Source organism: Lepidochelys kempii, chromosome 6, assembly GCF_965140285.1.
Source record: "Lepidochelys kempii isolate rLepKem1 chromosome 6, rLepKem1.hap1, whole genome shotgun sequence".
Taxonomy (NCBI): Eukaryota; Metazoa; Chordata; order Testudines; family Cheloniidae; genus Lepidochelys; species Lepidochelys kempii.
The window spans coordinates 91,451,837-91,462,057 of NC_136385.1; the positions used below are offsets into that span (position 1 = coordinate 91,451,837).

The following is a 10,221-nucleotide window of genomic DNA, read 5'->3' on the forward strand; positions in this document are numbered from 1 at the left end:
GGCACCTTAGAGACTAACCAATTTGTTTGAGCATAAGCTTTGGTGAGCTACAGCTCACTTCGTGGGGTGCAACTAGCTTACCTTGTGATATTAAAATAAAGACAATGGGACTAACAAGACTGGCTTTATATCCCTGCTCACTCACATTGCTTTCATGCCGCATTTCCCCTTTCCCAGCCTTCCTTTGTATTTTGTCTATTAAGACAGCTGAGTCCCCCGGGGCAGGGGGATTTAATACCATGTGATCATAGCCACAGCCGAACTTGTTTAGAGCTATGTGAATGAGGGGTGGGAGGAAGCAGGTGCATATGGCAGGAGCTGGGCTGAAAAAGTCACCTCTGGAAAGGTGAATGAACTTTGCGGAGACTTCTGTAACTAACCTAACACGATTCTCCTTGTACAGTCTGCTCTCTCTCTCTCTCTCTCTCTCTCTCTCTCTCTCTCACACACACACACACAGGCGCGCGCGCGCGCCGCACTTGGCTGCAGCCTGGAGCGGTTCCCGTCAGTCACACCCCCTTGCACAGGATGTATCCCATATAAGGATATCTGCGTCAGTGGGTTCCCGAGCTGGGACTGTACCATTGTGGAAGGGGGGACAGCAGCAGCCTTCCTCGTCCCTGAACGACCCAGCCCCCCCGGAGACCCTCAGTGTAACCACCTTGACATGGTGTTGGGGGCAGTGGAGTACGTAAAAGGCGGGGAAGGGAGGCGGAAGTTGTGGGAAAAGGTTAGAGGCGGCGTATCCCCGCCGCCCCCCCCCACAGGCTTTGGGTCTGCCAGTGACGACAAAGGATCCATTCAGGCAAGGAGCCGTTAAAAGGCTGGGGCGCCGCACTCTACTCCAGCAGCAGAGCTAGCATCTGTGTGACTGAGCTGGGAAAGAGACGAGCGATACGGCTGGGGACAGAGACAACCCGTCTGCACGGATAGACACACAATCAACCGGGACAGCCTCACCGCCCAGACGGGGCTTGGACAACCCTAGCCTAGCCGATATGATGTACCAGGGCTTCACCACCGACTATGACGCGTCTTCCTCCCGCTGCAGCAGTGCGTCTCCGGCCGGGGACAGCCTCACCTACTACGCTTCCCCGGCGGACTCCTTTTCCAGCATGGGCTCGCCTGTCAACCAGCAGGTGAGGGCCCGGGACACTGGCTGGTGATTGCTTACGGGCCCCTGACACCTGAGGGGTGGGGGAGTTGCAGAGGGAAGTTGTCTGCGCTTCCAACCATCGCACAGGGGTAGACGGGGCAGCTCAGGTGCAGAGATAATCTTCCCCCCCACACACGTCAGGAAGGGTCTGTCCTGCACGGGGTGCACCTTTTCTCCCGGCTGTCTGTGCATGGGGATGGGGGAGGAGACAGCAATCTAGGCCCCTGCCCTGGGGAGTTGGGGGTGGGGGGGGGAGGGAGCTACCCCGTGATGTGGGGGAGGCCGCAGTGAGGCGCCGGGCCCTGCCCAGGGAAGGGGATTGTGGCCTAGGCTCAGCTCTGCAGCGGGTGTGTAAAGCAGTTTCATTGATAAAACGAGAGTTCATTGAGGAGACTCCGGAGCGGCGCCTGCGTCAGTGCAGACGTCAGGGATATTTATAACAAACCCCCTTTTCATGTGGAGTCTGATGATGGTAGCGCAGCGCCTGAGCCAGCCTGGCTCCGGGGGCTGCAGGCCTTTCTTAAAATAGCACAGAACTAAGCCTCTGGGGCACTATGTCGGATACAGCCTGCTGAGGGGGTTCAGGGCAGGGGGTTCCCTCTCATCTAGTTCCATACTTCTCTCCCTAATATCAGTTCCCTTGTGTTTTCAGGATTTCTGCACGGACCTAGCTGTCTCTAGTGCCAACTTCGTACCGACAGTGACTGCCATCTCCACAAGTCCAGATCTGCAGTGGCTGGTGCAGCCCACCTTAAGCTCTTCAGTGGCACCATCCCAGAACCGGGCCCATCCCTATGGGGTCCCTACTCCTCCAGCCAGCGCCTATTCGAGGGCTGGAATTGTCAAAAATACAGGAGGCAGAGGGCAAAGCATTGGCAGAAGGGGCAAAATCGAACAGGTGAATACACAGCTCTCTGCGATCACCCCAAAGGCCGGGGGGGCGGGAGAGGGGAGGGGCTAGTTCTGCTTAGTGGCTCTCGGAGAGCTGTCAGGAGACACTGCCCCTGCAGTTGCATTGAATTGAGGGAGGAGAGCGACAGCCAGGGATAACCCGGCTCAGCTCCAGTAGGACTGTCCGAGGGACCGGAGTTCGCTTTGTTCTCCTGCCCAGGACCTAACTTGACATGCAAGTCACACGCAGTCTGTGAGCAAGTTCAATATGGCTCCGGCGGCGGAGACCCAGAGAGGGAGCTCGGTCTGGGGCTGCCAGGGCTCACCGGCGAGGGGTGGCAGTGGATATTAACGGTGCTCGTTCTCTCTCCTCAGCTGTCCCCGGAGGAAGAGGAAAAAAGACGGATCAGAAGGGAAAGGAACAAGATGGCAGCAGCTAAGTGCCGCAACCGGAGGCGAGAACTGACAGACACGCTGCAAGCGGTAAGTTCTCCTCCACCTCTCTTACCCTGCCCCCCTCAGACCCCGACCCCATCCCTATCTCAAGCCGGGCACGAAGTACCTGTCCGCCCCTGGCACGGTTGATGCTCCGTGTCTCACTCCCCTCTCGCTGTGCCCGCAGGAGACCGATCAGCTGGAGGAGGAGAAGTCCACGCTGCAGACCGAGATCGCTAACCTGCTTAAGGAGAAGGAGAAGCTAGAGTTCATCCTGGCTGCGCACCGGCCAGCCTGCAAGATCCCCGAGGAGCTGCAGTTCTCCGAGGAGCTCGCTGTCTCCTCGCTGGACCTCAGCGGCCTGGGCGAGGCACCTGTGCCCAGCCCCCCGGAGTCCGAGGAGGCCGCCTTCGCCCTGCCCATGTTGCAGGAGGCAGCTCAGCCCGAGCCCCTCCCGGAGCCTTCCAAAGCGAGCAGCAGCCTGGAGCTGAAGCCCGAGCCCTTGGATGAATTTCTCTTCCCGCACTCGTCCCGGGAGACTGCCCGCTCCGTGCCCGACATGGACCTGGCCGGCTCCTCATCCTTCTACGCGGCGGACTGGGAGCCCCTGGCGGCCGGGGCTTGCGGGGAGCTCGAGCCGCTCTGCACCCCAGTGGTGACCTGCACCCCCTGCCCCAGCACTTACACCTCTACTTTCGTCTTCACCTACCCTGAGGCCGACTCCTTCCCCAGCTGTGCAGCCGCGCACAGGAAGGGCAGTAGCAGCAACGAGCCCTCCTCCGACTCGCTCAGCTCCCCGACCCTGCTGGCCTTGTGAGGGGCCGCAGCCCCAGGGCACTGACTGCAGGGCGAGGGCGAACACGGCGGATCCTGAGCCTCCCATCTGCTGCTATGTGTGAGGGGCCTTTCACCGCAAAAGATCCACCTTCTTCCTGGGGGGGTTCCCGGAGCCCGACACCCCAGACCTGGGGAGGGCAAAGAGTCCTTCTCCCCCTGGGCGTGCGTAGGCCGGTCCGGCGCTAAAGGACCCTGCGGAGCGATCCGCAGCCAGGCCTGAGACCTCTTCCAGAGATGTAGCAAATCGCATGGAGTTTGTCGTCTTGTCCCCCAGTGACCCATCCATGAGAGCTGGTAGTCTGTAGCATGTCCAACATGGCTGGGTTGGTGACGCCCCTTCCCTATTTAGTATTCACTAGCATTAATTAATCTCTTGGTTTAATGATTGGAATTTAACCTGGTGCTGGGTATCTCCAACTCGTATCTAGTGCAGCTGACTTAACAATAACTACTGTGTTCCTGGCAATATCGTGTTCTGATGACTTTAGCAATGACCCATCTTAATTGGGGAAAAGAGACTATATCTTATTTTCTAGTAGATAGAGATAAATAGCTATATCCATGTACTGTAGTTCTCCTACATCAATGTTCATTGTAACTGTACTGATCATGCGTCATTGAGGTGGTCTGAATGTTCTGACATAAGTTTTCCATGAAAACGTTTTTATTGTGTCTTTTTATTTATTAAGATGGATTCTCAGATATTTATATTTTTATTTTATTTTTTTCTACCTTGAGGTCTTTTTGACATGTGGAAAGTGAATTTGGATGACACTTAAGCATTGTTTGCTTATTATTGTTCAGAGACATTGTCAATAAAAGCATTTAAGTTGAATGCTATACCCGCTTTAGGATCTTTAATGGAACTTCTATAACAGCCAAGTGCTGTAAAATGTTACACTCCCTACTTAATAGGGAAGATACAAAGTACCCTTGGGCTCAAATGTGCTATTTCCTAACTTCCACATACAAACACTCTAATCTCCCTTTCATATGCTGCCTGTCCCCTCATTTTGCAGACAGGCATAAATTCTGCTGGCCTTCAACTGTGGTCTAGGTCAGTGAAAATCTAAGATGCCTAGTAGACACCTACCAATTTCAGACAGAAGCAAAGTCAAGGCTAGAGTGACTTAGGGGGTAGCTGAACTTAAATTATACAAGATTCAACATTTTGGGGGTGGAGAGGGGAATGTATCCTCACTTTCTAGGACTTTTTTTGCACTGATTCTTATCTTGTCTGGAAGGACATTGTTCTTCCCTCTGCAGCATGTTTTATTCTCTACAGTAACTTCTTCTCCTTCCTGTTTTCCTCATCTTTCTCGCCAAGTATGGCCTTTTCCCATTCCCTCGATCAAAAATGATCAGCAATACCAGTATGTATTTAACAGTGGCCTCATCACTGCATCAGAGTAAATATTCCAAACAGATTGAGGCAGGAAGCTGACACTTGAGTCAGTATTTTGAAACAACATGCTGTCAGAAACAACACCCCCTGGTTTGTGTTCAGTAAACACTTGCCATATTTCCTTTAACCAGGAGTGCTGGAAACTTACAAGGCAGTCTAGTTTCTGCAGAACCTAAATACTACAGGAAACCATTAACTCCTGTCTGATGCCCCTCTTCTGTAACAAATACTGGTGTAGCAAAATCTGAGCATCTCCCTATCACATGTTTTTAGAATGCATAAACATAAGTGTCTCCTATACCATAGTTCTAATGGCAGTAAATGTTTGTATATTAAAGCAATTTCAACACTTCCCTTTTACTTTCTTCCCTCCCTCGCTTTCCATTAGCCTTATTTATATACCTGCTAAGATGGAGATGGTTATATATTTTCTATGAGGTGGAAGAGCCCAACTGCTTTGTGGATTCATTTCCCTCCCCTTGAGCCTGTTTTTAAAATAGACTTCCCCCTCTTCTTAAGGTGTCTTTCTCTCTCTCTTCCCCCACCCCCCTCTATGCTTGGGCACAGAAACTCAGCTCTTCTGAGGGGGAATATCCAACCTATTAAAAGTAATTTGGAATTATGCAGATTTCAGCACTGAGAGGGCTTAGATGCAGGAGGGCTGTTCTACTGTCTCCCTAAAATCTAGTGATGAGATAGTTAAAAACCTGATGACAGTGATGAATGAGCAAGGGCAAAAAAGAAGGCTCAGAAGCCATGTCAATGTCTTAAGAGGCCCAGATTTAGCTAGAAGGGTCACCTGTAAAAGGTTTTTTTCAAGGAATCAATTCCTCAGGCCAGCAGTTACTTTCACATAAGAAACCATTGCTATTTCTAACTGAGTGTAAAGCCCAATCGGGCCACCCATGTCCCTTAGGTAACTCTAGAAATTCTGCAGAGAAAGAAGCCTGACATGCTTCCCAGCTGCTGCATTTGTCCTGGGCAGTGATGCGTGAAACCAACTAAATCATCTGTAGCTTCCAACCCAAGGTGACTGGTGATTCTTCTAGAGAGCACTAGGAAAGCTCCTGAGGCAGGAATGTCTTGCTGGCCCCAGTAGCATTTGGTTACCTGTACTGAAAATGCTGGAGTTCTTTCAGTATGCACTGAATGCAGCACCTGCAGGAATGCTTTAAATGTTGGAAGCTACTACAGCCATTCTGGGTTTAGTTAATTTAACTCTCATTTTTCTGGCTTCCACAGTATGCTCTGCCTCTTCCCCCAAACTGATATACAAGGGCAGGCCTATACAGAGTGCACCATACTTTGTATCCATACTGCAGCTTCACAGCCTCTCAACAGGAAGGCCCCACACTGTGTGAAGATATTTATGTAACTTCCTGCTTTACAACATTAAACAGGAATCTACCATTATCAGAATATGACACAGATCTCAAGCATTGATCCTAGGTCCTACTCTCAGACATTAAAAACTTAGAAACTGGTACTTTCATATTGCCAAGCCATTTTACATGAAAAATGCCCCCAACACTACGGTAATGGGTAGCAATACCAAACCATGAGGTGACACATAGATATAGCTCTAATACTGTGCAAGGTGTTTGACATGCAAGTATCAAGGTGAGGTCCATGGATCCGAGTTTACAATCTAAACTCTCCTCAAAGGTGAGGTGCTGGATTTTGGTGAAGTACCTAACAAAGCATAGATCAAAGGTTCTCAAACTCTACGGCGGGCCTCCCAAGCGAGGCAGGAGCTGTGTGGGTTGTTTTTTAAAAGAGCTCCGGCTGCTAGCTCTGGGTGGCTGGGGCTCAGGCAGCAGGGCCATGCACACCTGGCAGGAATAAAGGGGACAGCCAGACCCCTACCTGGGTTTGGGCTTTCCTTCCCCCATCCCCCAATCCTTCACTGGAAGGAAGCCCAGGCTCAGGTTCCCCCCCACCCCCATCCCTCACCTGGAGGTGGCGGGGCGATAGTGCCACATCCTGGGTCTGATTTATTTGCCATGTACTACCTGCAAAATGGGGAGAAGGGTTTGTCATTGACTTCAGTAGAGCCAGGATTTCACCCAGGATGAGTAGCTAATTCAGGTAAGCCAGACAGTGATCCCTAGCAATCTGTTTGTCCTGATTCTCTGGTCTATAGTATAGACGTAGGTGCCTGTCTTGCAACTGGATCCGCAAGCAGATCCTTGAACTACAGTGGGGGTCTATGTGGGAACAAGAGTATGCCCACAAAGATCCAACAGCAGGATCACAGCCATAGTCTGATCTTATTGACTGTTCCATTCCATGGGACTACATGGGCATATGTGATTAACTGCATGAGGAAGAACTATTTCTGTTTGAATATTTCCATGGGAGGGTGTTATGTAGCATGCAAATCTACACTTGGAATATATACCTATTCTTCAATTATCAATCATATTTTGGTACGTTACACAGATATTGGTAAAAATAAAACAGAATATTATTGAAAAACTGAGTATTATTTGCCTATTGTGAATCTTTCTTTGCTCTTGAATTATTGATGCTATAGACTGCAGTACTTCTAGTTAATTCTTAGGGGAAACTGCATAGCAGTATAAGAAAAAGTCTAATCACTATATCTAATTACAAACAGTAAATCACAAAAAAACAGTTCAAAGAGTTTTAAATATATTTAAATCAGAATTAACAGTCAAATATGAATTAGTTATCCTAACAATCTGGCATCTAGATTAGGACTGCACAGATGCAGATTCTATTTGAATTTAGGAGAAATTACAATTTTGAGTCTTGCATTTAAATGAGATCCATTCCTTAGCCCTATCCTACATCATCAGACTAGACCTACTGCTAGAGTATGGGTACAATGGCAGAGTCTGATGGTAGAGACATCTGCATCATTCACCATCAAAGAGGAGTGATAGATATTTCTAAATACAGTTTTGAAAATTCATTATCCATAAGTCTATTTTTATTTTGTGTAATTCCTGAGCAGCTTGAGGTAATCACAGAGGTTTCCAGTATTAGTCAATTCCAAACTTTGGGAAAAGGTAGCAATCGTCTATTCATCAATAAATTCACGTGACTTTTGTGCTTGTGAAAAACAGAAGGATTTGACAGATTTAATCTTCCTCTGCGTCCGGCTTTACCTTACAGAAGAAACCAACAGGAGAAGGCACTTTTCAGTGTCAGCAGCTTTATGGCCATGACAAGAAGTTAGTACTGCCCAAAGGTAAACTCCCAAATAACAGCCTGAGACTGGGAGCTTTCCCAGTGGCAACCGGGTCATTGATCACACTAGATGGTTCATGGACACACAATAACTCTGCCAGAGGAGGGAAGGTTCGAGCCCGCCCCACTCCTTCTCCCAAGGAACCGCTCTTCACAGGGTAATCAGGCAGCGCCGCTGTCCCCGCCGGGAGAAGCGCCCCTCTCTTTTCCAAGCAAACGCAGGGGGCGTGCGCTGCTGCAGCCGCCGGGGAGCTGCTCTGCCCGCTCCGGCCTCTGGCTGCTGCGGCCTGCCCTTTATTCCGTGCGTGGCGGCCGGCACAGGCAGCAGCGGATTAGCGGGGGCCCGCGGGTACAGACCCCAGGCACAGGGCGCTAGGCCCGGAGGGATCGCTCCCTGGCACTGGCCTCTGGTCACAGCGCGGAGGGGCGGCCCGCAAAGGGGTTTAAACCTGGGCGCTGCTCCCTGGGACGGAGGATTGTTCGCAGAGGCCAGGCCTGCCCCGCGCTGCTGGGGACGCCGCTGACCAGAGACCCGCAGCTCACCCAGCCCTGCCCCGCCTCACGTGCCGCGCCGGGCAGCTGGCTCCTGAACCCCTCCCAACTGGCACCCGACTCCTCACCAGAGGGCTTCGCAGCCCACCCTCGGCGACAAGCTCCCCGGGCGCCTGCGTACTGAGCCGCCCCTCCCCCGCGAGCTGTTTACTGTTTGGTTTCCAGGGCGCTGTGCAGGGCACAACGCTGTCACGTTCCGCTCGCGGCCCGCAGACACGCTACGACGCGACGCCATGACGTAAATGCTTCCGACGCTGCCCATATATGGGAGGTTCTGGCACCTTTCTTGTTCTTCCTCCCCTTCTTTAGCTGGGGGAAGGTTCCAGAACGGAGTGGCGCACGTACTGGGCGCGTGACGCGGCGCCACCACCACCACCAGGCCGCACCCCTGAGAATGGAACACCCGCTGTCCTACCCGGCAAGCCGCTCTGCCCCTCCCTGGCCGGAGGATGCCCTCCGCAACGGGGCTTGCCTGTTCCACGGGGAGAACCCCTGCTCCCCCTCCCGGCGGGGCGCCAGCGGGCTCGCCGCCATGCAGCTCGCGGCCCCGGCGGCTAGCCCCCGCGTGTCGGCAGACGGGAGAGCGCCGAGCGGCGTGTGCTTGGGCTCAGGACGCCCGCGGCGCTGCGCTCCCCTTCGGCGCGCGGAGACGCCCTCGAGCCTTTTTCCGCGGTCCCCGGCGTTGCTGCCCCACAGCCCGGCGTGCGCGTTGCGGAGCAGTGGCGGGCTCTGTGGGGGCGCCGCAGGGGGAGTGGGTGCAGTGAACACCCCCTTCCCTCCCCTCCCCTCCCCTCCCCCCCCGCGGGTGGGTCTGTGCAGCAGTTAAGCGCCTGCGGCTGGCCTGTGCCAGCAGGCTGGGGGTAAGGGGCTCTTGAATTGTGGTGTAGATGCTCTGGCTGGAGCCAGAGCTCCAGGGTCTACGCCCAAAATTAGACAGCGTTTTAGCTTGGGGCCCACTAGCCCATGTTAGCTGGCACAGGAATTTGTCTGATTAAATCAGAGCTGTGATTTAATCAGGCTGGTGCCTTGTTCCTTTTGAAACTTCCGGGGCTTGGTTTTCTGTTTGTTTTAGTCATTACTGTGTGAGGGTGAATTGTGTACGGCAGAACCTCCGGGTCACAAACTGTCTGGTCAACCACACACCTTATTTGGAAGCTGAAGTATGCAGCCAGGCAGCAGCAGAGCCCCCCACTGCCACCAAAAAAAAAGGTGGGGGGCAAATACAGTACAGTCTAGTTAAATATTTGTTGATGTTTTCTACTTTTTCAAATATATTGATTTCAGTTACAACACAGAATACAAAGTGTACAGTTCTCACTTTATATTTTTAATTAGAAGTATTTGCACTGTAAAAACAAAGTAAATAGTATTTTTCAATTCACCTAATACAAGTACTGTAGTGCAGTCTCTTTTTCATGAAAATTGAACTTTCAAATGTAGAATTATGTACAAAAACCCCTGCATTCAAAAATAAAACAATCTAAAGTTTTAGAGCCCGCAAGTCCACTGAGTTCTACTTCTTGTTCAGCTAATCTCTCAGACAAACAAGTTTGTTTACATTTGCAGAAGATAATGCTACTTGCTTCTTCACAATGTCACCTGAAAGTGAGAACAGGCTTTCTCATGGCACTGTTGTAGCTCGCATTGCAAGATATTTACATGCCAGATGCGCTAAAGATTCATATGTCCCTTCATGCTTCAGCCACCATTGCAGGGGACATGTGTTCAT

The 10,221-nt window shown here is 51.5% G+C and overlaps 1 protein-coding gene and 1 long non-coding RNA gene across 2 annotated transcripts; one reads left to right on the forward strand and one right to left on the reverse strand.

Annotated features, from left to right (window-relative positions):
- Positions 1–830: 830 nt before the first annotated feature.
- On the forward strand, positions 831–4,159 carry FOS (Fos proto-oncogene, AP-1 transcription factor subunit). Its single transcript, XM_073349221.2, has 4 exons — positions 831–1,139; positions 1,809–2,054; positions 2,423–2,530; positions 2,670–4,159. Exons 1-4 carry the CDS (start codon positions 999–1,001, stop codon positions 3,297–3,299), a joined length of 1,125 nt encoding a protein of 374 aa, XP_073205322.1. The 5' UTR covers positions 831–998; the 3' UTR covers positions 3,300–4,159.
- Positions 4,160–7,366: 3,207 nt separating this feature from the next.
- On the reverse strand, positions 7,367–8,745 carry LOC140913219 (uncharacterized). Its single transcript, XR_012159495.1, has 2 exons — positions 8,561–8,745; positions 7,367–7,858 (listed from the first exon to the last, which is right to left on the reverse strand). It is a non-coding gene; the product is annotated as an uncharacterized LOC140913219 (long non-coding RNA).
- Positions 8,746–10,221: the final 1,476 nt, after the last annotated feature.

Coding starts and splice junctions, on each gene's coding strand:
- FOS (XM_073349221.2), top strand. CDS start 999: ATGATGTACCAGGGCTTCACCACCGACTATGACGCGTCTTCCTCCCGC. Junction 1,140..1,808: donor GCTCGCCTGTCAACCAGCAG/GTGAGGGCCCGG, acceptor TTGTGTTTTCAG/GATTTCTGCACGGACCTAGC. Junction 2,531..2,669: donor TGACAGACACGCTGCAAGCG/GTAAGTTCTCCT, acceptor CTGTGCCCGCAG/GAGACCGATCAGCTGGAGGA.